At 39.0% G+C, this 26,694-nt stretch overlaps 1 protein-coding gene across 5 annotated transcripts in view; it reads left to right on the forward strand.

Moving 5' to 3' along the window:
- The window catches only part of NEBL (nebulette), a 381,507-nt gene that overhangs the window by 334,140 nt on the left and 20,673 nt on the right, over nucleotides 1-26,694 (forward strand). For 3 of the 5 annotated variants that reach the window (XM_055146579.1, XM_055146582.1, XM_055146580.1), the window contains 5 exons: nucleotides 42-134; nucleotides 1,302-1,394; nucleotides 2,639-2,731; nucleotides 4,141-4,245; nucleotides 5,408-5,579. In XM_055146579.1, the coding sequence (XP_055002554.1) occupies nucleotides 42-134; nucleotides 1,302-1,394; nucleotides 2,639-2,731; nucleotides 4,141-4,245; nucleotides 5,408-5,579 (556 nt within the window). The remainder of the gene's footprint in view (nucleotides 1-41; nucleotides 135-1,301; nucleotides 1,395-2,638; nucleotides 2,732-4,140; nucleotides 4,246-5,407; nucleotides 5,580-26,694) is intronic. The other 2 variants (XM_055146581.1, XM_055146583.1) reach the window with 2 other exon arrangements.

The raw sequence follows: 26,694 nt of genomic DNA on the forward strand, positions 1-26,694 counted from the left end.
TCTTCCTATAAACCTACCCTGTCTCATGTCTCGTCTCCCAGCTGCAATATAAAGAGCAGAACTACAAGGCAACTCCAGTCAGCAGCACCCCGGAGATAGAGAGAGTGCGGAGAAACCAGGAGCAGCTGAGCATGGCAAGTTCCTGCTTCCTCTTGGTTAACATTGCTCGTTCTGTCTTTGCTGTGCTCTTGGGAAGCTTTCCACACTCTCCTTCCTGGGATGTTTCTTTTCACATGCACATACCAAAGGCTGTGAACTATGGCTCTTCCACCTGGACCCCAAAATTCTGGGTCTATGTTGTTGTAAGTTCACCATCTTTGTGTATTCAAGAAGTCTTTGTTAAATATGAATGGCCCCTCTTTTACCCCTGGCACCTTAAATCACCACTGACTTGTTAAATCACCCTTAATGTAACAGGCATTGCTTTGGTCACTGGAACATAAAGCTGGATTAAGTTCCAGTTGTTCCAGTTCCTAGGGACATTTTAGTTTAAGAGGTAAACTTCCGAATATACATCTGGGTAAGGATCAGAGGATGGATCTAGGGTTAAGCTGAGAAAGAAAAGATGTAGCTACTGGAACAGAACAAAAGAAGTCCTGACTCGACTGGGGTGTTAAGATATCATGTAGGGAATTTTAGAAACAGCAGAAAACCTTATTCCATGATTTAGTACAGTACAGTGATTGTGAATCACGAGATACTTCTGCTATGGACACTGTGCTAAGTACCTTGTGTGAATCTATGAGGTTCATAAAATCATTTTTCTAGTTTCTAGGTATTGCAGCCCAAGTCTTTGGGAGATCAGAAAACCTACCTGGGCCCACCAGATGTAAGGATAGGCCTAAGCTTAGAAACCAGGTCCCAAGAATCCAAAAATCTCTTTCAAAAGTACATAGTTAATTATTTTTCTGTTTTCTTAAATGGAGCGTTTACTAATACAAGCAGCAGCTTTCTTCTCCCTAACTAGATTATTTGAAAGGCTTTAAAATTTAAGAGTGATTGCTTCCAGATGTAGGAGAAAATAGGTGTCTATATTTATTCTTATGGTGCCCCTGAATTTTACAAAATCATTTTAAAGAAGCACAGCGAAGACTATGTGTTTGCTTAGTGATGTGAATCAGAGTCCGCAATTCTAGTGTAGAGGTGAACATGAAAGCTGATGCATCTCTACTGTGGAAAAAAGGTGTGAAAGAGAAAAGGTTAATTCTGAGTCAGTCTCAGTCTCTGTGGTATTTGGGTGGAGACCATTTTGCTATCTATTAAAATTCTTATGTATAAAATTCTTATGTATTCTTCCATAGGTCAAATACAAAGGAGAGATGAAACAGGCAACAGCCATATCTGATCCCCCAGAGCTGAAGAGAGTGAAAGAGAACCAGAAGAACATCAGCAATGTGTGCTCTTTGCAACTTTCTTCTTTTGATAGCAAATGTGTAATCTGTATGTCAGAGAAGGAATCCTGTTAGCAGAATTTCCATGACCCCGAGTGACTATTCTACTCCCACTGGCTTCCAGTTGGGAAGGTTATAGGATCTTAGGCTGGAAACGGGGTAACCAGACAAAATTCCCATTATGATTTTAATTTTGAAGTTCTGTGTACCCCTTATCTTGTCTTCATGCTTAGGTTTGCTTTGGGGTTGCTTCATGCTTTGGGGTTGCCCAAAGAGAGGCAGACATCTGGGTGCTATGAATAAGTATTCTTTGTGCTTCCGAGATGTGTTCTTATCATTAGTGACTTCCTACCTCACTCTATCTCTGAGTTCCCCTAATTGTCATTTTATTTTTGGACTCTATGGGGGAGAAATGATCAAATATGCAAGAGGTCCCTGTGGACAAAGGCCCACTTTAGGGCCACTTGATAAAGGGCTATCATTCTTTACATCGATTCCCCCTCCTGATTCCCTTCTGTTTATGTAATCCTGGAATGTAGTTCATGCAGAGAATCCTTTTCTTGAAGTCATTAACATATAGATTGGGTTCTTTGGAGGAGGAAATTTGGAAATCTATTAAGTTTGAAGAAATCTTTTATTCTTCAAACATTTCAAGTTCTTTTAGGCAGGTTCTAAGGCAAAGGCAGGTTATTATTTGGTGCTTTTCCTAACAGCTGTGATTGGGAGAAGTAGATGCTCATCTTTTCTCAATATATTTAGAGTCACACTTGATGTGACTTCATTACTCTCACAAAGGAACATAGAAGGAGATATGGAGAGGTGGGAAGCATGCTGGTCTGTTGATGGATGACCAGGGTCACCCTTTGAAAGACATGTTTTCCAAAGTTCAGCCACATTTAATCACTAAAATACCACCACACACTAGTACTAGTCAGTATGGCTAGAAATTCTGTAAGTCATATCCACAAAGACTGTATCCACACTCTGTTTCTCAGTGATGAAATGCTTATTGCAGGGTTATTGATGGCATGCTCAACTATTTGAGTCCATTTACTGTGATTTGGATGGACACAGTCACTACAGTGAAAGGAATTAAAGTAGATTGGTTTAAGATGCAAGCATTTAAAACATGGTGGTTTGTCAGTTTCCTTTTTTGTCCTGCTCTTTAATAGAAATACCTCAAGATGTGCAATTTTTTCGACATGATTCATGGCACTCTATTGTTTTCTGTTTGTCCAAAATCATAGGTGTGTTATAAAGGTCAACTGGGAAAAGCTACGGCTTTAAGCATGACTCCTGAAATGGAAAGGGTAAAGAAGAATCAAGAAAATATTAGTTCGGCAAGTGGTTTTTATTCATTTTGGACTATCACAAAAGATGCACCCTTTTTGGTTTACTGGCAGCCCTTTAATTTTTGTGTAAAATAAAATCTGCTTTTGAGAAACATTGGTAATACATTGTATTAAGCCATGTATGCGTTAGATGATTTCAAAGAGCTGTCACTCTGCAAAATTATATTATCTTGCAGCCCTTAATTGATAGTTCTCGATGTGAGCAACAATCACATTTAAAATTTAGTTTTAATCTTATCAAGTTGATTGGAACAATGACTTATGTTATTTCATCCAGCATCTTTGAAAGTAGTAATGTTTTTGATGTGTAAGATGAATAGTTGTCATTTGACAATATAGACCATTGAATGTGCATTGTAAGATGCTCTCTGCAAAAACCAGGTAATAAATGAGTCATTTCTCCATCAAAAGAATTTAGGAGGAAAACATTGTCAAATGCACTCAATGTAAAAATCGTTCCTCGTTTTCATCCAGTGGTGCATATCCTTATCTTTTTTGGATAGTGTGCTTTTCTTGCTGCGTATCCATCGAGGCTTTGGTTCTGAGTTGTGTGCATTGCCCCAGGGTGGGCAATAGTTAGCATCTTCATCTTTCACATCAGCAGCTTATCATTCTAGCATTTTCATGGTCAAATTTCAAGAAGGGCTCTGGGGCCACGAGTCATCATTCAGGTTTGGCAGTTTGCAGCTGCTGGTGGCATTCCTGTTCAGAGATACTGGAATAACACCGATTACCTTTATGTTGTGAAGGGAACAATGTGTTCTTCATTTCTTATCCTCTATGGAGGGACAAAATAAATGAAACTTGTGGAAATGTTGGTTTGTGTCTTCCACGGTGTCATGGTGAAAAATGGGGAAGTACAGAACCAGAAAAGTAACTGTAGGTTCCTGCTGGTTTTGGGTTTCCTATTAACTTTATAAAAACCACTTTAACTGACTGCACTTTTAGTGAATTATTTTAATTTTTTCCTGGAGCGATAGCACAGCAGGTAAGGCATTTGCCTTGCACACTGCCAACCCAGGTTCGATTCTTCCATCCCTCCTGGAGAGCCTGGCAAGCTACTGAGAGTATCCCACTCGCCCGGCAAAGCCTGGCAAGCTACCTGTGGTGGTATGCCAAAAACAGTAACAATAAGCCTCACAATGGAGATGTTACTAGTGCCCACTCGAGCAAATCGATGAGCAATGGGATGACAGTGACAGTGATAGCCACTAAAAGAGATCTTAGAGGAAAATCATTTTCAGTCAATATTCGAGACCTATGTGTAAGAGAATTAGTTGCTTGGGAAATAATTCAGAGTATGTTACCCATTTCACTCATTTGGAAAGCGTAAAAAGTGTTGCCACTTTTAAACATTACAATGATCTTCTAAATGTGTTCTGCTATCTGCTTTGCAGGTAAAATATACCCAGGATCACAAACAGATGAAAGGCAGACCAAGTATGATTATAGATACACCTGGTCTAAGACATGTCAAAGAAGCACAAAATCATATTTCAATGGTAGGGCACAACCAGATCCCTCTCCCACGACTAAAACTTTACTAAAGAGATGCACCACGTGGTGTGCTGACACTTCGTGCACCATTAATCCTGGACAACTAACAAAGCATGAGAATGCCATTGGGCCCATCCTTTGGGTCCTCCCTGAAATGTAATAGAAACGTTTCATCTAATAAAATAATTTTTCTCAGTGATGTTTTTGGTGTGTTTTTATTTCTAACTTGACTACCATAAATGCATTGTGTGAAAGACATTTGCCTGGATTTCTTTGCAATTAATTTTTAGAGTTTTGTGTCACTGCATGGTACAAAAAAGTTTTTGAAATGTATGTTTTAAAAGCATTTTCATAAGATTGTATATATATGTATTGTAAAGTATAAACATTTAAGGTCTTTAGAATCATAGTTTCTGATAATTTATAATTAAGCAACCACAACCCTAATCCAGCTCTAGAATATAAAACTGTGTGTTTTGAAGCATAAATACGTTTTTATCATTATATACAAAATTATATATTTTCTTACAACTCAACCTAACTATAAATGGTACTTTAAAAAATTAATTGTGTAGAAATATTCTATCATTATTACATGTTAAATATTAAGGTTTAGAAAAAGCAATTTGAAGCTAGTTAATACATTTTAGTAAAGATGAGCAAGATAAAAATAAAAAAGATTAAAAGCAAAACCTTTTATTGAAAGATAGATGTAGCTCTGACTTTTGAGAGCTGCTCTTTTAATTTATTGTTATTATTATTATTATTATTCGGCTTTTTTGGTCACACCTGGCAATGGTCAATGGTTACTCCTGGCTCTACACTCAGGAGTAACTCCTGGCTGTGCTCGTGGGACCATATGGGATGCTGGGGACCGAACCAGGTCGCCCGTGTGCAAGGCAAACACCCTACCCGCTGTACTATAGCTCTGGCGTCCAGAGAGCTGCTCTTTTTGAAGGTGAAAAACTTCATGAAAATATCCTCATTGGGTTTCTCATGTTGGAAGCCTGAAGTCTCAGACATTGTTTCCTAACAATTGGAAATGATAGAAAATGATTTAGATGCTGCTGGTTAGAGCCAGACGTCATCGCCTAGAACTGTGAGTCACGTGGCAATCAGTACATTTCCATATGAGCTCAGTTTTTTTTTTTCTTGTTTCTTTTCTAGGTAAAATATCATGAAGATTTTGAAAAGACCAAGGGACGGGGCTTTACTCCTGTTGTGGATGACCCTGTGACCGAGCGAGTGAGGAAGAACACTCAGGTGGTCAGTGATGCGGCCTACAAAGGGGTCCATCCGCACATCGTGGAGATGGACAGGAGGCCTGGAATCATTGTGGGTAAGCTGAGTCTGTCTGGGCAGTCGGCTCCACCAGCACTGTGTTTCCGGGCTTGCTTCAGAAGGAGCCTGCCCACCTGTGGGAGTCCACCACCAATGTCTTATCTAGTGCCCAACTGGAAATGGACCCTGGCCAAGTGCTGTTGTGTCCACCACGTGGATCAGGGCACATGGCAGTCGGTTCCTGGCATGCGTGGTTAATGCTTTTGTAACCCCTGCAGATCCTTTTTGTGATTGGTCTTAAAGGGCTTTCTTGTCTTGAAAACTTTCTTACTTGCTAAAGAAGCAGCTCAAACATCTGACCTGGATGATAAAAATGATTAAATAATGAGTTTGTTTTTTCTTCAGCATGTGTATTAACTCAGTCTGTGAGGCTGCAGACATAATCTATATAGGATGACAGAAATAATCATTTTTTTAAACCATAAATAGACACGTCAGAAGATTCTGATGGTATTCCATTATATGAGCAGCTTATATATTTCAAATATCATTTTGCAACGGATTAATGGGAGGTCAGAGAAGAAGGAACTTTTCCCTTCCTGCCATCTGTTCCGCAGTCAGGGAAAATCTTGGTGGTGGCATAGGCTGCTGGGTTCATACTGGAGTCTGAGACAGGGACAGAAATGACAGTTACTGATTTTCAATACCTGTCAAAAATACGCACTTTCACATGGCTATTTTCTTTAGAGATGCTAGCTTCTGAATTTGGGGTGGCTAGTGAGATAAGATTATTGTTAATCATGTGACAATATCTTAGTAATCTCAGTGTTAAATACCTTTATCTTCAGAGTAGGAGTTTGTTTTTGTAATGAGCAAAAGGTCATGGGGTGTGAGTTGGGTGAGGAAGCTGTTCTTGGTCTGGCAATCAAACCCAGGACCTCACACATGCAAGATATGTGCACAATGACATATATATATACATATATACATATACATATATATACTTGATATGCCAAAAATAGTAACAACAAGTCTCACAATGGAGATATTACTGGTGCCCACTCGAGCAAATCGATGAGCAATGGGATGTCAGTGATTCAATGATATAGTGATATATATATATATATTTATATGGGGTTTTTAAAATTTAAAACATGGGACTGACCATGAAGTTACGTGTTGACTAAAGGGACTCTGAAAGTATTTTCTAAAGAGCAATTCTAAATGTATTTATAGGCAATTGATTGCATTGCTGAAGTTCCCTACTTGGTTATCTAGTTGTGATGTTTTCAGTGAAAGAAACTTCATTGTGCTATATTATTCTTTTATAAACATCCTACAGAAGGTCTGATTCATTTCAATAGAATGGAAATATTAAAGTTTGCAAAGTCCACCCTAGGTGGTCTTACGTTAGATTAGGTGCTGGGAATGTCAAGGAGATCCTTGCTAGAAGTAGGGGATTCTCTCGATCTGTATTTCTCCACCAGCACCCTCCCCCTGCCCAGTATTCTAAGGGAGCACAGATGAATGAGGGGGGCAATGCATGAGTTAGGGGGCCAACCAGTATGATGTGGTGGGTCATATGAAAGTGGCAATGTCAGAAGGAATCCGTCATCAGAAAAGGTTGAGAAACACTTCCCCAGATTTAAGCTCTGAGAATTCAATACTCATTTGCTTTGAGGTAGAAATTAGTACTACTATAATAAATATGTTTATGACTCTAAATTATTCACTTATTAAGCAATCTAGAGTTAGTTTCTCTGTACTGATGAAAATGGTTTTCCATTGGAAATTGTGAAACTTCATTTATTTTTATTTTATTAAATTTCTATATTATGGAATCACTATGATATGAGATACACAGTTACACAGTTGGTCATGATTGGGTTTCTTGTATCAGAGGCCAGACAAATAAATACAGTGTTCCAACACTCATCCCTAAAAAATGTGAAACTTTAAAACAATGTACATTCAGTGCACTTTAGTCTATCCCAGGCATAAAATAGAGATTTAGTAATTCAGATGAACCAATATGTGTTACTCCTAGTTTTGTGAGAGGCTCTGCCCCCCTTGGCCAAGCTAAATCAATGTTTCTGTGCTTCAGTCTTCACATCTGTTAAAAGGGGGATAAAGTAATATCTACGGAACTCTTTTTCTGAACCTTCAACGAATTATAACTGATAATAATACTCCCAGGCATATGGTAGGCACCACATAATATTAATTAAATACGTCTCTGTGGCTCAAGTGATAAAAAAAAATGCACAGACCTTGCACATGCAAGGTCCTGAGGTGGCCCCCCCTGCTGCTGGTGCATGGGCTCCAGGCACTGTGAAGGACTATCTCCCCACAAATAAACACAGTAGATGAGATATCTAGTTCCAGTTTATTAATTACAGAAAGTTTTCAATGTTGTTCCATTCGTGGAAACCATAACTTTGAAGAAAACAAATATAACCAAGGTAGGTCCTCAGCAAATGTGTTTTTCTCCGTGGGTCAGGGTTTTTAATTCATCTGTGTTATGATGAAACAACATTGGACAAAGTGATGTTTGAGGACCACAGTAATGGATTTGACCCTGGCTCCATTGTAGCCACATGTTTATCCCTAGGCTTTCATTCCTCTGTACAGATCACTTTGGGACCACTCACTGGAGAGACTGATAAATCCAGACACTGTTAATTAGATTTGGATTTGTGCCTCTAACTAAAACAGGAGGCTAAATTGACTTGCGCAGTCTGATTACGCACGATAGCTAGTGAACGGACCTCCGCTTAGCTGGGGGCAGGGTGGAAGCCGCTCCTTTACTCCATCTCTCCTCTCTCATTGCTCAAGCCTGCCCTGAAAGCATTTTTTTCCCTAATAAACAAATTTCTGTGGGTTCACTTAAAATCATGCCCTTTGATCGAAAAGTAGACTTGTCCCAGCTGGCATTTTAAACATTTGCTTCCGTGATAGAGAAGACCTTTCAGTCTCATCCAATGACTGCTTCCCATGCTTTTATTAAGGAGCTTTGTTCGAATATCCCACCTGTTTCAGGGTTGAGAATCGAGAACCTGAGTGGTGCAGGGTGGCTGCACCTGTGTTCTCTGGGATGCTGATGTGTTTGCAATGAGTCAGCACTCTCCGTGGCGGGTCAGTGAGGGTCAGTGAAGAAGAAATCAGGCACACTCCTTTTTTTTTTTTAATAATGTAGGAGTACTGGTATTTATTCAGCCATTGATTAAGCTGATTGAATTGGGCATGAACTTCACATTACTTTTTTTAAAAAATTCTATTCGGAATGTTTATTTTACTATTTTATTATTATTTTTCTCCCCTTTTATGGACAGAGAATTTCCTGGACATTATATTCTATCCATAACATGCAATACAAAACAAATTGTCTAGCATTGACTTTTCAGCAGGTTTGAGTGGTGGTGAGACTGGTGTCAAAATATCGAATGTAACCAAAGTAGAGAGAGAGAATATGGGGAAATTGTCTGCCACACAAGCAGGGGAAGGGTTGGAATGGGATAGGGGTGGGGGGATACTGGGGATTTTGGTGGTGGAAAGTGTGCACTGGTGAAGGGACGGGTGTTTGATGATTATGTGACAGAGGCACCCTCCTTTGACTTGCAGTGTTTTCTAACAAATCCATGTGCAAGCAAGCATCTTCTCCCACCTCTAAAACCCATCTGTAGCTTTGTGATTTGTGTTACCTGTTTGCTTTTTCCATAGATTCCCTTTCACATGTTTGCCAGGCTCTCTTTGATGTTGATATTGTTTTAATTCTCTCTTGACTTGTTGATTTCTTCCTGTTGGTAAAAGACCTCAAAGTTTGGCGCACAGATCCTGGCTCCATCTTCGATATTGATCCCCTGGAAGATAATATTCAGTCTAGAAGCCTGCGTATGCTCTCTGGTACTGCTTGCGTTTTGAGTTTCTATCTGTTTGCACATCCCCATCCCCTCCACCACGAAAGTGTAGAGGTTTATTGTGTCAGCTGTGTAATGTATATATGAAGGTTGATTCGAACCCAAAAAGGCTCTTATGTTGCTTTAAAATACCATTGATCACTTATGAAAACAAAAGTTGCAGGACTTTTTCCATATATCCTAGATTGGTTGGTTCTATATTCATTTTAAAAGGTGTATAGTGCTTACTTACATCTGCTTTTTATTAGTGACTATGATTTTATGGGTTTCCTGGGCTTGCAAATGCAGTTATGGGATTGCACTAAGACTGTTGTGAAACGTAAAGAAGAATTTGTTCCATGAAAAACATTGTTCCAATATTTTAAAGGTAGATTTAGAGAAATATATAAAACAGCAGGAGGTTTCTGTATAGCATCACAAATGTTTTAAAATGGACTTTCAAAGTATCCTTTGAAACTCATCTCTGAGTTTCATATAATGTGAAATGCATAGTTTATGGTGAGAATTTATTTGACTTTTAACTTAGATTACATATTTATAATTAAAGGCAAAAATGGAATAGTATGGACATTTGGGGATCATGACAGGCTGGCCCGACATTTCAGACTTTGAGACTGTGTTTGGCAAACTCGAGCCTTGACAGTTATGAAGTTATTCTAAACAGTTGTCAGGGCACTAAAGAAATCATCTTGTATCAGAGGCCAGACAAATAATCAAATGTGAGGCAGTTGATAAGAGACATTTATTAAATAATACATATACCTCCTTATAGAGGGAGAGAGCCAGCATGGCTGTTACTCCTCAGGTGGTCTTAGAAACCACCTCTAAATAGCTTAGCTAATGCAGAGGAGTCTGGGAAGAAGCAAGGGAAGATCAGTCCATTAGGAAGATCACCTAAAAAAAGTCCCACTAAAGCTATTTAAATTCTGCCCCCCAAATTTATTAAATCCTCCCTGTCACAAGGTTCTAAGATATAATTATGTGTAGATATCTCTTTAAAGATAATCTTCACTCTTTCTCAGAACCTTTCCCTTGAAATTAGTCTTCTGCAAAAGGTGCATTTGGATATGGGACAGCCGAGTTTTGGTCCTCTGTACAGTAGAAATAAATCTATCATTGAGGTCTTGCTCTGATTTTCACTCTAGAATCAGTAGTTGATATTAATAAAATTGAGTGCCCAAAGCAAAGTACAGATTCTAATATTTTTATAATCAGTTTGATCCATATAAGCCAAAATTACATACACACATACACATGTGAAAAGGTAACAAACACACAGTTTGCTTTGTGGTACTTGAAGGTAGTTACTTATAATCAGACATTATGTTTTATAGAAATTTATTTATTTGCCAGTTTTTCTTAATTTGCATCAATTTCCCCTCCATACTTCACCTAGGAAGAGAAAACTAGGATAACTATTTCCTTTACATTGTTGGTTCCCTGTATGCCAAAGTTTGGGAATAAGTGACTAGAATTTTTTTCTGAGCTTTGGGTAAAATAAGGAACCATATTATTCTTTCCTTAGCTTTTAAGTCGTGTGTGTGTGTGTGTGTGTGTGTGTGTGTGTGTGTGTGTGTTTTGATCTCTGAGCCATTTAATCACAAGCATGAATACTTCCCTCTCCTTCCCACCTTATAGAAAAGGCGAGTCAATATAGGAGACACCGTTCTCGATCTCATTCCGGCAGTACTTTTGGTACAGGGCTGGGTGAGGACAAGTCAGAAATATCTGAGACTTTCCCTAGCTTTTCCTGCTGCAGTGAGGGAACCAGACCATCTGATGAAGGAGGTAACAAATATTTACCACTCTCCAAGGAAATGCATGCATTTCTGAGTGTATCACAGAATGCCTGTAACCACATTCCTCACCTTTGGATATCAAACATGGGACTTTTTGACTACTAATCTGCATTTTTGCATGCTGTAGTTTTGTTTGTTTCCTGTTTTTCACTCTGTTTTCTGCAAATAGACTTGTAATGACCAAGGGTCTTTGAGTCTTTTCTGTGAATCTGTTTCCCATGGATATGATTGGTGGGAGTGGGGGAAGGGATCATAGCAGAAGTGGGTTCTGTTGAGTTTGAATCTGATTTCCATGAAGGCAAATCAATTGTACAGTCAGTTATATTTGAGTGACTTAAGAGTTTGCTGAATAATTTGTGTGTGTTTAATAATTGATATTTTCAGTTGCAGATGGCATTTAAACTTTATAAAATGACATTGAATTATCTGCTTAGAAGTTATTTATTTAAAAAATGGAAAATGATAGTTAATAATTTTTCCACATTTTATATACCTACCCTTTCCCTCTACCTTCTATTTTCTGTCTGCAAGCTGGTGGATTAGGTCTAGGATTTTGGGTGGATAGGGATGAGAAAGGATTCTTGATGATAAAAACCATGGTGAAGACAAAGGTACTGCCATTTTAATGGGAAGGAGGAAGATGGATGAAGCAAATGTGAATCAATACTGGTTGTTACTTCCAGCCTCAAAATTATTATTGCTGAAATCCTTAAGGCAGGACATTTTGCTATGGAATCACTTTAGCCTTTCAAAGAAAACAAGTTGACTGAAGACCTGATGAATGTCTGTAAGCACTTGTCATTGTGCAGGGGGATTTTGCACTTGTTCACATAAAACACACAGGAGAATAAAGTCAGTTTTATTCTGTACATCATAAGAGATGGAAAGATGAATCTAGGCTGGCCTTAACTCAGTAGAAAGGTTTCAAGGGTCTCCTTTATCTATGAATCTTATCAAAGGTTTGTGCATGTGTTTTGCTCTCTCGTAGGTAAGACACACAGGGGGTCTCCCCTTTCTGAGTCTTGCTTTCTCTCCCTGGGGGATTGCGGACGGCCTCTCACTGGCCTCTGCTGCCCAGCCGCTAAGTAATGTTGATACTTGGTGAGAGAAAAGAAACCTAAAGCAAATACAAGAGCAAACATTGACCAATTTCCTTGAACTTGACTCAGCTCAGCATACAGTTGAAGTTCCCTCTCTCCCCCCTGCCCTCATGCATTGTACACTTAGAGACTGCTCCAAAATCAACCCATTAGTCACATCAAGTCTCTTTGTACACCAGCCAACAGCTTGGATGTGTCGTGCACCCAGAGGTGAACCCAAAAACCTGGCAATTAGAGCTTCCAGTCTAGTGGGGGGCCTTGACACTAAGCAGATAGTTTCCCAAGTCTTGTAGGACTGGACCAAAAAAGAACTGTATGGGGGGGAGGACACAAGGCTAGAAGATCTGAAACAGGGAAATTCTGTTTGGTGTGTTAGCAGGGAACCCTTCCCTAGGGGAAGGGGTTGGAGTACAGTGGTGAATGCATGTGAACTAAGTCATGGGGACTTGGAGAGAAAGTTGTTTCTGGTAAAGATAGCTGAGTGCTGAAGTGACATGTCAGGAATATTCAAATGCTGGTATCCAGTAGGTAAGGGAACCTCCGGGGCATCTGGGTTGGAAGTGAAAGTGGAAATTGTTTTTTTTTTTTTGGTCACACCCGGCGATACACAGGGATTACTCCTGGCTCTACACTTAGGAATTACCCTTGGCAGTGCTCAGGGGACCATATGGGATGCTGGGATTCGAACCTGGGTTGGCTGCGTGCAAGGCAAATGCCCTACTTGCTGTACTATCGCTCCAGCCCCGAAAGTGGAAATTATTGTCCTGTTGATGACAAGGCTTTGGATAGATTTATGTGGAGGAGGGGAATCCTGCTCCCCAGGTTCAGTGGCCTCAGTTCTGCACATAGTATGGGCTCCTCTGACAGGGGTGAGGCACTGTTCTTTGTCTTTTCCAGTCATTTCTAGCAGAGGGCCCTATGTCATGGTAAACTGAATGAAAAATGTCTCCATTGAAAGACAGTACACACAGACATTCTTGCTTTTCTACTAGCATTTGACTGAGATATAAATGACTCCATTTTTGAAAGTAAGAATTTCAGGGAGATGATGGTGGTGTGCGGGAGATTCTGGGCAGGAAGGGGTTTCTCAGTATCTCAACACTGCCTTGTAGGACAAGCCTTTCCTTCGGCGTTATTTATATGAACTTTCCCCAGCCATCTGCCAAGACCTTGGGATGCTCCATCTCCAGTGACCTTTTCTCTGTTGGAAAATAGATTTTTGAGGTATAAAGCCCAAGCCAAAAGGGTACCACTATACTTGCCAACATGCACATGAATGATGTGGCACTCAGAGGACCCACATCTGGGTTCATTTGAAAAGGTTATTTAGGTCACATGGAACTGTGTGCCCAATGCCGTTTATTTTAGGGAAAGCACATCACATGAATTCACATCTTGTGTCTGTATTCAGATTAGTGACATATGAAACCTAAAGTCACCTCCCCACTCCTTCTTTTCTCCTTGAAATCATGCAGTGTTTTCAGCTTTCCAGCTTGACAAGTGGCTACTAACTGTACAGGTAGTGAAGTCAAATCCTTTGGAGCCACCCACAGCTCGTCTTTTATTCATGTGGCATGCCCAACCATTACAAATGTCACCAGGAAGAATATTCCAGGCCTTGACTGTGCCCATCTCCCTAGTGCTGCCTCCTATGTCTCTTAGAACATCACGGTGAGTTCCTGCTTCTGTACTTCCCACCCTGTGTCACCCACGCCCTGCCCCAGGCTGTTCTCTTCATGAACAGACTGTTTATGAAACATGTCAGGCCACATTACTCTTCTGCCATTCCATTCGGAACACATCTCAAACCCTCACCCTGGCTTATCTAATGCTCACGTGATCTGGGCCTTGGCTGGACCCTGAACTCTCTCTGTTCCTCAGAATATTTCCACCCCACTGGTCTCCCTGCTTCACTTCCATGCCAGGAAAGAGCCCTCAGATAACACTGTCTCCCTTCTACTTCTGGAACACCCACCTCTGTTCCCACCTCTTTCACTGTCTCTCCAGCCCCACCTGGAGCACTGTCTCTGCTCTTTCCAGCTCTCCTACAGGGAAGTGCTCATCTCGCCCTGTCTGGACATACCTGCTCAGTCCACACTTTCCCAGAGACTCCCTCTCACTACGAGAGGCACAGCCATATCCCTTGCTGTACTGTCTGCCCCTTTACCCTGATTTTATTTTTCCTTCCCAGCACCAAAACCTGTGACATTCTGTGTTTGTTTCATGGTTTATCTGTGACTGCCTTCCTAGAACAGAAGCCATGAGCTAGGTCCTAAAAGGAGATGGGATGATTCATTTACTGCTTCTCTCTCTCTCTCTCTCTCTCTCTCTCTCTCTCTCTCTCTCTCTCTCTTCTCTCTCTCTTAGAACTAGCACTTGGCAAATGTTTGATAAAGTAGCTGAAGGAATATTTTTAGAGCTTGAGCCACAAACACACACACACACACACACACATAGATGTAAGTGTAATGCTTTTTCTTTTTAAATGCAATTCTATTGTGGAAGGCTTTCAAGGAAATTCTTCCTTTTTTGTTTTGATATGTTTCGATGACATTAAAGCATAGTTGGAGAAAAACCTAAAGTGGAAACATTCTCAGTGGGTTTTCTTTTTTCTGGGAAAAGGAAGGAGTTGCGTCCATGACTTCTTGGTTGCTTTGAAATGGAGGGTCCCCTTTGAAATATGCATAGTGCTGGACCCTTGTAACGAGGTCCTGATTGGCTCCACAGAGGAAGATGCTTTGATAGCGATGACAGCTGTTTGATGAAAAACTCTAGTGTCTTCAGCAGGAACCATTAACCATATGCATTTGTTTAAACCTATTCTTGAACCTGGAAAGTTCTTTAAAAATAGTATTGGTTACTGGGAGGATGAAGAACAGAGAAAACTCTAGGTATTTGAAATGGCATTTTTACTCCATCAAGATTATGTTGACTTTTTAAAAAAAATCTAGGTTCTCTATAAATATGGAATTTTATACAGAAAGTGCAAGATGATAATCCAAAAATGACCTGTCTTACTGAACTACCTGCTGGAGAGGTTATATGTGTGGTTGTATGGGGGGGTGGGGGGGTGCTGGTGGCAGGGGGCAGGTGAGTGCAGAATTGTTCTGCAAAGGATCCCCAGACAAGTTGTGCCCTCACACTCTTGCTACTTGGTCTGGGGTCTCTGGCAACCCCTCATTTTGTTAGGTTCAGATTCCACACCCTAACAAGAGGAAGAGAGAACAAAAGCTCTTCCAGATATTTCACAATTCTTCAGCTATGTGACATACATTGAAGCAAATTCATGTTTTCCTTCATTTCCTCCTGTGTGTGAGAGTGTGTTTAGATTCTGAAGGTGATCTGTTTGATTTGGTGAATTAGGAGGCTGGCCGGGTTTGAAGAATCTTAGTGTTCAGGTCCTTGCCATGGGTTAGAGACAATTCTGATTGTGAGGAAACAAGGTTAAACATTCAGCTCATTTCCTTGAGGCTAAGTGCAATGTTTTCATCATTCACATTTGGTTTTCATGAGCATTAGCATATAAGCCTTCTCCTTTCAGTTTTTATCATTGTTTTAGTTATATGTTCCTCATGATATTTTCCCATCTTGCTTTGATTGCTGGATATTTTCATTTTCTTATGTGATTATTTGGACTTTCTTGACTTTTTCAATCTACTTTTCCAGGGTATTAAGTTACCAAAGGGTTTTTCATTTTACATCTCTACTGTGTAACTTTGATTTAATAAAGGAGGCTTTTATTTAAACTTTATCTAATTTTGTTTTGATTCTTGAATAGTATTATTTGAAACTATCTCTATTGCCTTTTAGTATTAGATTAGCCTATTTCCACTGGACACAGAGTTCCTTTTAGTTGAAGTAGTCCTGGTGATTTCTGTTTATTTCACTGCCAGGTTTTCTTTGATCTTTGTGTTTGTCTTTAGTTAACTGAGGCTGTAACATGCTTTTGCCTTCTGGTGGTCTTGGTATTCCTTTGGCTTTCTTTCATGAACACTTCCGTATTGCTTGTATTTTAATGCTTTTTCAGTCTCACCCAGTATTTAGCCTTTTCAGTTTGAACTTGACTTTAGTTTTGCTTCAGGTATTTGATGTTCATGTGTTTTCCTCTGGAATGCACAAGTAGGGGAGGGTGGCAAAGAGGGAAGTACAGACACACTTTTCAGAATAAATTCTTTTCATCGGTCCGACCTTGTAAGTGTGTCCATTTTGCTGGAAAGGATCTTCTTGATTGTCCTTATTTCCACAAGGGATGAAACGCAAGTTGCTGGATTCATCAGAGGCCCAGCTGGGCTATGATCCTACAGCACAAACCCATGTACTCTCTCCTCAAGAGATTAAGTTGAAGAAAGGCTTTTGTACATTGGGAAACTTCAGTATATTGTCTGTGAGAGTTTGGGAGCACTTGCTGTTTTAACTTTTATTTTTATTATTTGATTATATTGTTTATTAACTTAATGTTTTAACTTTTATTATTTGTTATTTATTTAGGGCTTGGGGCTACATCTGGTGGTGCTCAGGGTGACTACTGGCTCTGTGCTCAGGGATTACTCCTGCTGGATCTTGGAGTCCATCTGGGATGCTGGGAATCGAAGTTGGGCTGACCACATGCAAGGCAAATACCCTATTCACTTTAACTCCAATCCTGGTGCTTTAGAAACTCCTGTTCCCACTTCATGTGTGCAGACATCAGTTATCTTCCTGTGTCTGTGTATGTGTGAGTTGCTGGGAATACAAAAATGGAAGATTCACCTAGGCATAGTCTTAAGAGAACTCACATATGCTGGGGTGAGAACCAGATGCATGAACTCAGTTTTTTTTAAAGGAAAGCATTATGAGGGAGTAATATAGATGATCTCTGAATTTTTATGGCTCTATTTCTGATTTTTTTGACTTGGGTAGTGTTGCAGCAATGTTGCAGTTTTACTTGACAGTCGGAGGCATTTCACTTGCTGAAGAAATATACATTTTTTGGGAGGATCACATGACTGTCTCCGGAGGTTTTTGTGTTGTGGCCTGCCGGAGAGCAGCCTGTTCAACCCCCTTTTATTAAGTAGGTTGACATTTTAATCAATGATATTCAGCCACATAGGCAGAATATGCAAATTAACTTAGTCAACAGAAACAGTATCAAAGTCAGTTACACATAACAACATTTACATCCAAGCCTAGCTAGGCCTGAGATTATGGGATGTTGTATACCAACATTTCCCCCTTTTTTATTTAAAATAAACAGTCATAAACAATACAAACATTTTCACAAATCTTTCCAGTAATACCTCAAGAAAATCTTAAGAAAATCTAACCTTATTTTACAGAAATTGTTTTTCATTTTACAATACAGAGTTTACATATACAGAGTTTACACACATTAAGCAATATGTTGAAAACAATATGTCCCAATTCAAACTGTTCTGTAACTAATTCATTTAAAGCCTTATGTTTTTCTTTTGTTAAGGGCCACTGCTCAACCCAAACAGGCTGAACCTTTTTCCAGACTATTGGGAGAGCTGTTCTTCGAGCAGTGGCCCAAATTAAAAAGGTGATTGCGGAGACACCTCTTATTCTTTAATATATTTCACACCAAGTTTTTGCAACAAATCTCGTCCCCATAGGGTGATAGCTATTGGAGCAATATATGGCTGAATGACTGCCATGTCTCCATCAGGATCACTACAATGAAGAGGTTGCACACTGTTGAACATCAGTGACCACTCCCATACCAGAAAAAGTAACGCCCACACAATGCTTTTGCCAAACTTTAGGCCAATGATGGGAGGCAACAACAGTAACATCAGCACCTGAATCTAACATACCGTCTAGTTTTGTTCAGTCCTCAAAGGTCATAACCAAAGTAGGCTTATCATCAGTAATCTTTTTTGCCCAATATATTTCTGCATTAGTGCTTCCAAAATCACCCTTTCTTTTCATGCCTGTATTTTTTCCTAGTATACATGGAAGCAAAAGCAGTTGAGCAATACGTTCCCCTTTTAATATTCTAATATGCTTGGACAGTAACTATAATTGAGATTTCATTCACAAAATCATTGTCAATGAGTCCCACTTTTGCATTAACACCTCGCAGAGTCATACTACTTCTCCCTAAGATCAATCCTGCTGTTCCTTTTGGAAGGGGGCCATAAACATTAATTGGAATTTTATAAATTTTGTGAGGAGTCAGAAACAAATCCTATAAAACTGAAATATCAGCGGCTACACTTCCCTCCGTTGCTCTTACAAGGTCAGTGTAGGACAGTTTCTTGCTAATGCCTTTTGGTTTATTGTTATCATGGTAGGGGATGAAGAACTCTTTATCTTAATTTTAGATTTTATTGAAGATTTCCCGTATTGTTGAAGGGGCCCCGGTCGAGCCCCGACTCCCGTTTCCTGACGGCTCATTATCTTTTCTAATTTTTTTCTTTTGTAATGGCATTCATTGGCCCAATGCTTCCCCTTCCTACATTTTCTACAGACGCCTGGTTCTTTTCTCATCCTAGAGCTAATACTTGTACAAATTCGTCTGAGATGTCCCAAAGCTCCACAGCCGTAACATTTTATCTGGTTTACTCTTTTAAAAGCAGCGGCTATTATTTGCGCCTGATGGGTTGGTGTTCCCACTTCCCTACATACTTTAATAAAATCATCCAGAGAGTTTTTTCCCATTAGCTTAGCAGTTTGAATTGCCTTTTGGCAGTCTGCTGTAGCATTTTCCACCGCTAAAGTTAGCATAAGCATTTCATGAAGGCCTTCATCAGGTATAGCCTTTTCAAGAGAGTCTTGGAGTCTGGCAATAAAATCTGTGTAAAGTTCATTTGCTTCCTGAAAGATTTTTGTGAATGGCATAGTACGTTTTGCAGAGGTCTCAAGATAATGCCACGCCTTTAGACAGGTCTTATTAACAGCTTCTAAAATGTTTGCCTCTAAACAGACTTGTTCTTCCACTAAAGCCCACTGCTAGTGCCTAAAATCTGGTTCACAGTGTTATCAACTTGTTTTGGTGTTTTAATTCTAGCAAATTTCTCAGCCTCTTCTCTCCACCAGGATTTAAATTGTACATATTGAGAATTTTCTAACACTGCCTTTGCAAGAGTTTGCTAATCAAACGGAATTACAGTATTAGCTTCTGCAAAATTTTCTAGAAGGGCTAGCACATAGAAATAACACCATAGGTGGTCACAGCTTGCTTAAGCTAGGAAAGAAATTTAAAAGGAACAGGCTCATATTCCCCCACCTGTCTTTTTCTTTGCACATCAAGATTACAAACAACTGGAAAAGCCATAAACTGAGCAGGCTGTTGACTCAACTTTGCTTTATATAATGGAGCTTCATATTTTTGCATCAGAGAATGCAACTCAGGAGTAAGCTTAAAATGGCAACACAGAGATTCCTCTTCCCTATTCTTATATAATTGAGGGGAAGGAACTGCCAAAGGGTCAGGACCAGTGATACCCTGTACAGCAGGCATTATCCTTCTTTCAGAAGGGTGGTGCATCTCAAGGTACTTCATTTTTTCTAATTAATTTATATAATTTTTCATTAACTTTTCTCAACTCTTGGGAGTTTACATACTCTTTTAAAACCGAATTTTCTGTGTCTGACTTGACGCTGTCAGACTCAGACCGGGCAGGTGAATCATCAATTTAATATGATTCACCAGACAAGACAGATGCTGTTGGCTTAGCACAAAATTTTGGCAATATCAAAGATTCTTCTCCACTTTTCTCCTCTAACACAGAAGTTTCTCTGTAAGTTGCTTTGAAAACTTGTGCATGACGCAACTTTTCCCCTACTTTTTCCATAGTTTTAAATTCAGTTGTTCTCTATCTTTTTGCTTAAACCAATGACAATACTTTTTTACCTTCTCAAGGAGGTGCAGCTTTATCTGTTCCTTTAAAGGCAGACCAGCTGCTTTGTTAGTTCTGTGTCAACATAGGCATCCTGCTGAGATGTTACAGAATTACCCATTGCCCTTTTTTCTTTTTCTTCCTTTATTTATTCTTTATTTCTTTCTCCATTTCTTTCTCCTTTTCTTTTTCCTTTCTATCTTCCTGCCTATCTTTCTCCCTTTCTTTCTCTTTTTCTTCTTCCTTCCTTATCTATATTTCTTCTTTCTCCCTTTCTATTTTTCTTTTTCCTTCCTTATCTATAATTCTTTTCTGTTCCTTTCTTTTTTTCTTCTTCCTATTTATTTACTTTTTTCTTTCTGTTTCTTCTTTTTCTCCCTTTCTTTCTCCTTTTCTTCTTTCTATCTATATTTCTTTATTCCCTTTCTCTTTTTCTTCTTTCCTTCCTTTCTTTCTATCTCTATTGCTTTATCCCCTTTCTTTTCTTTTTCTTCTTTCCTTCCTTTCTTTCTATTTCTTCTTTGTCCCTTTCTTTCTCCTTTTCTTCTTCTTCCCTCTTTTTCTTCTTTATATCTATATTTCTTTATTCCCTTTCTTTTTCTTCTTCCTTCATTTCTATGTTTATTAATTCCCTTTCCTTATCCCTCCCCTTTCTCTATTTCTTCCAAACCGAGCCTTTATCTTCGAGCCCCTCATTGGGCGCTATATGTTGCAACAATGTTGCAGTTTTACTTGACAGTCTGAGGCATTTCACTCGCTGAAGAAATAAACATTTTTTGGGAGGATCACATGACTGTCTCCGGAGGGTTTTGTGTTGTGGCCTGCCGGAGAGCAGCCTGTTCAACCCCCTTTTATTAAGTAGGTTGACGTTTTAATCAATGATATTCAGCCACATAGGCAGAATATGCAAATTAACTTAGTCAACGGAAACAGTGTCAAAGTCAGTTACACACCGGGAAGTATAGTCAGTTAGAGTAACAGTAACTACGTTTACATCCAAGCCTAGTGAGGCCTGAGGTTATGGGATGTTGTATACCAACAGGTAGTGTGAAAGAAAGCCCCATTTGCGCTTTGAGATCTGAACTAGGATAAAGTTCTCTCTCCCTCTCTTTCTCTCTCTTTTATTTTACTTTCAGAACAGTTTTTATAAATGACACGAGCTATTTCATGCTTTGTTATAAGGAAAGCTTTGGGTTAGATTATTTTGCTAATGTAACTCTTCCAATCACATTGAAGATAGGCTAGGCTGAGCTATAGTGTTTTGACATGTTATTTTTAACTTCAACAAAATCACTAGGTCACAATTCCTTTATAAGTTAAGGAAGAACTGTAATAGGGCTCAAATGAGCCAGGTAGAAAGATATTTTTATGGAAGACAGTGTATGAGAGAACGTAGTATCCTGAAAAGTGGGTATGTTTTAGCCCATCTTATGTTTAAGAACCAAAACCCTAGTCTGACCTGTGAAGAGCCACAGTCTCTTCAGAAATAGGGTTTAACTACATGTAATTTCAGGGCACTTTCCTTGAAAGTTATTTAATAAGAGAGTTTATTGGTTACTTCACGGATCAATTACTTAGATTATAGGAAGTGAATCTATGGTTGGAGTTTTGTTTTTATTATTTGTCTGATTTTTATTGGGGCACCATGATACACAGTCATTTTAATGACAGGGTTTCAGTGTCTCATCCACTCTGGGAGCTTGGGTCACAATCTGGACTACAATAAATGACTTAGAATCATTACCAAGAGAATTATCAAATAACCAGAAGATCTTATCAGTCCTTTAGAAGGGTTAATAATGTAGAGATGCTCTGTGGATTTTCACTTCAAACTTGTAAACAGTATTCTTGTTGACATTTGCTATGTATATGGAAGAGAAGGAACACCCAAACCCAAATACTTTCCAGCTCTGTTTCCAGACTCCAGACAATAGAGTTGATTGCTCTATGTAAATGAGAATCTCAAATATTATATGTGGAATCAAAATCTTATTTTCTATCTTTCCCACCAAACACCTTTTCAAATAATGATGTGATCATTTTGCCTTAATACTCAGACAAAAGCAATGACCCCATATGATCATCTTTCTTTCTCTTTCTTCCCACTTACTCATCTATAAGCCTGATGGCTCTGGCTTCAGCGTATATATTAAATCCATTCTCTCAGTGCCACTTTTATTGCATTTGGAGAATGTGTTTTCTCTGTGAGGTTGCAGAAATTGGCCCCATCTTTGTAATCCACTCTTGAACCCTTCAGATCTCGCTTCTATCCAGTTTTCTAGGTGATCACAAAAACTAGAAGAGACCAGTGTTGGTGAGGTTGTGAACCTCACTAACACGGAAAATTAATCACTGAAAAAATAATAGAGTAAAATATTTCTACCTGCTTTGATCTCTATAGGGAGCATCTAGAAAAGTATTTGTATAATAGGACATACTCATTAAATTTTGTTGAATACCTTAATATGTTGGGGCTGGAATGATAGCGCAGCGGGTAGGGCATTCGCCCTTGCACACGGCCGACCTGGATTCGATTCCTCCGCCCCTCTCGGAGAGCCTGGCAAGCTACCTGTGGCGTATTCAGTATGCCAAAAACAGTAACAACGAGTCTCACAATGGAGACGTTACTGGTGCCCGCTCAAGCAAATTGATGAGCAACGGGATGACAGTGACAGTGACCTTAATATATTTAATTTAAAGTTTGATCGGAAAAGCAAGGTTACAGCTTTGTTCCATGTGTTAAAAAACTAAAACTGGCAGTAGTCTTACACTTAATAGTCTCATTACAGCTGATTTGATTAGAGGATAGCAGTGTTTCATTGTTGTTGTTTTTGTTTGGGGGCCACGGTGGTTCTCAGGTCTCATTTTTGCTTCTGTGCTCAGGGATCACACTGCTGAGGTCCTCAGGGAACCATATACAGTTCCAGGGATCAAACTGGAGTCCGCTGTGTGCAAGGCAATCACCTTATCCCCTGTACTATCTTTTCAATCATAGTAAATTTTCTTTTTAAAGCAGTAATGGGAGATAGAAGACTGGTATGTGGTTTGGTAGAATGTCACTCTGAAGCCAGAGTCAGCCAATGATTGCTCCTGACCAAGAAATCAATAAATTTTCAATACCCTCCTCTGTATTTTACTGATGACGTTTGCCCTTATAGAGACTCAGTAGACTTGCCCATCCTAATTCTGAAATTCCTGCCTTTGGTGGCTTCTGTCTTGGTGTATTCTAGTTTCTAGTTTACTGTTACATCATAAACTCTAGGGAGATAGACCATGACTGTGTCATCTGAATTTCCACCTAGTGCCCAATGTAAGATGGAAAAAGACCAATGAATAAATGGTGAATGATGGGAGAAAAAGGAAGGAATCAGTCATCACTGACTTCCTAGACTTAAGAGAGACCACTAGCTGTACCCTACATCCCTAGGATAACCATCATTAATAGTTAAATGTGCTGTTAAACTGAGAGCAGCAATATTAAGTACAGATACAACATAAATGGCTCTTAATATATGTTGAAAGTGAAGTACTTGTATCCAATCACCAGCATTCTAAAATCTCTTTTAATATGTTTATAAAGTCACAATTCTTTGCCCCCTATTAGTATTAATATTCTCATTGATTATATATTTTCCAGGTGGAAATTGTGTTTTCTGATTTATAGGTGTCATTCTTCCCCAACCTTAGGGTAATTGGTGTTTAGTCATGAGCATAGTTTAAAAAATTTTGATAACCAGGGTAACCTATAGAAAATTCTCTCCTGATTTTGCACTTTTTCTTCATTTCAAATAACTTCCCCATTATTTTACAGTATTTCTATTTTACTACTACCTCAGTTATCTGGCAACCTCTTATGCCCCCCATGACCCAAACTACTCTCTAGTATGATTTGTGTTAAGTACCTACATTCAACAACTGAGTCTTACTGAATTTGTAATAATTTCTAGTTGAAATCGTCTCTCTACTATACATGAGTATTATTTCCAACTGAATTTGAAAAGTTTGCTAGAATTCATCAAAAAATCTTTTAGCTTGAGCATAACTGGGTATGGTCCAAGCTTATCCCCAAATGTTTTAACATCTTAGTTTAAATTAGAAAAATTAAGAATTTCTTGAAATACTAAATCTTGATGATGAAATTAATCTAGAGGAAAATTAACAATTTCTTTATAATATAAAATACAATTAGTAGAAAATTACATGGTTATATTTAGCCATCACATGTTGCAGTTTATTAGAAACTTTCAGTTACTTATTTCTGTCAGTCCCCCAATAAAAAAGTTCAGGGTTCTGACTGAACTTAAATTTTTAGAGAAATTCATATTTCTAGTATCAATAGACTTAGAATGAAAGCAACATCATAAGTTTCCTTTTCTGAGAGTGAAGTTAGGGAAAGGATCAAATGGTAATGAATAGCACTTGTCCCCAAGATACACATGTGTCTTTCATTGATTTGCCAAAATTAAATCAAAGGGTTCCATATGTGTATGAAGGAGAACCATCTGACACATAAAGTAGCAAATAATGAAACATTAAAAATATATTTCCTGTCAAGCTGAGTTGATTGGGGAAAGGGCAGGTTTGATCATCAGGGAGGAAATAAATATGGGTCTAGAATATTCACATTTAGCACGTGAAAACTTTTGCAAGAGTTTTAGAAATTGCAAAGTGGCTACATGTCAAAGAGAGAATGCTTAGTCCCATGTTTTATATTATTGGACATTTGTCAGTCATAATGTTATCTTTGTTGTCACAATTTCCCTGTTCCCCCAAACTTCCTATTTCATCCAGGTGCCCTACATCCTCCCTCTCGAGCCGCAGGCTAGAGGTCATGGGGATTGGATCCTGACTTTACAGGAACTACTTAACATTTCCATAGCCTCATACAGCTGGGTGATGGATTGAGTTTCTGCAATTTGTTTTTCATCTCCTGTGGCCCGGGCTTATTATCATGTGCTGCCTCTCTTGTTGCCAGATTCTCTGATCCTTATTGTCTAATCTTCCCCCAAAACATTCCTGATCTGTTCAGGCTCCATTTTCAAACATTCCGGTCCTTGATCTTTATCTTATGCTCTCCACCTGGGCCAGGCACACAGAACTTGGTCGGTCAAGCTCATCGCTAGAACTTGCCCACAGGTCTTCGGAACTGTGTGCTTTTGATTCCAGTGACTTGTTTGCATCTCCCTACTTGGCTGAAGTTCTTCATAATCTGTTTATATCTTCAGCTCCAGACTCTCCCGAATTGAATTAGAGCTTGGGTTCTGGGCCCCAAGAAAATCCTTGTTACATCCGCTTTCTCTTATTTCCCCATTGAAGCTCATGGTCAGGGACACATTGAGACAGTTTAATATATGCCTGTTGATTGGAAAAAATATACCTGCCCGTATAAAGTGTAATCAACCTTGAGATTGGGGATTATTTAGTGTGCTTGTTGCTAAGGGTATCAGTGGAATAAAACTGTACTGGGGAACTTTTGGTGGATTGGTGCAATTCCCTAAGAGTCAGTGTTCGAATTGATTAGTGTAAGAAAACTCAAATGCAATGCCCAGTTTTGATCCTTTAACAATACATTTTCTGCATTTACTTAATCCTTATTTATAAGATATACTCTGAGTGGCATGTTGAGAATTATTTCTTACTGTGCTTGAATAAAGTATCTTCTGACAGGAGATTGGTTTATATAAGAGATTGGCAGTTGTGTTCACAGAGAAAAATTAGAATTTTTCTCTCAGTTGACTTTGAGTCATGGCATAATTCGTGACCTAAAGTTACCCTTGATATGGCTTATCTTCAGATATGATAAAGATGATACAGTATCCCTGTCCACCTAGTATTGTTCTTTGTCTTACCAAAGAGCTGCTTAAAATAATGACAATAATGACAGTCTCATCATATATATGTGTTTATATATGTATATACACACATATCCATGCTATATATACATTCCTTTTTTGCATGGAAATACATACACATCAATGCTATATGTACATTTTTTTTGTATGGGCAGGAGTGGAGAAGGGGAGAGTTTGCAAGTGTGTTTGTTGATGAATATATGCACTGTATTACATTTATGCTGTGAGAGTGTTGTCAAAAACTAATTGGAGACAGAAATGATTTTCTTTTCCCTCAGGGGCAATTTGCTCTTATATGTGACTTGGGTGACTGACAGTTACCAGTTGGAGACTTTCTCCTGACTTAAAGAGCTAAAATTCAGAAACAAATCAGAGCGGTGGTGGGGGGGGGTGGGGGTGGGAAGCGCACATGTTGGAATTCAAATTGAATGAAAAGGTAAATTGGCAAGATTAATCTGAAGCAAACCATCAGGTATTCTTAAATAAGTCTGAGCTCCCTAGTTATTTTCAAACTGTCTTGTGTCTTAACTTAGTCCTGTCAGAGAGCATTTTTGGACTTCTTTTTCTAGAGAAAAACCAGTTAGCTTTGAAATAAAAACATACTGCTTCACTGGGCTTTCAAGATAAAATTTAACTATCAGAAAAATTAAAGTATGCCTCATTT

This window comes from Sorex araneus, chromosome 9 (assembly GCF_027595985.1).
Source record: "Sorex araneus isolate mSorAra2 chromosome 9, mSorAra2.pri, whole genome shotgun sequence".
NCBI lineage: Eukaryota > Metazoa > Chordata > Mammalia > Eulipotyphla > Soricidae > Sorex > Sorex araneus.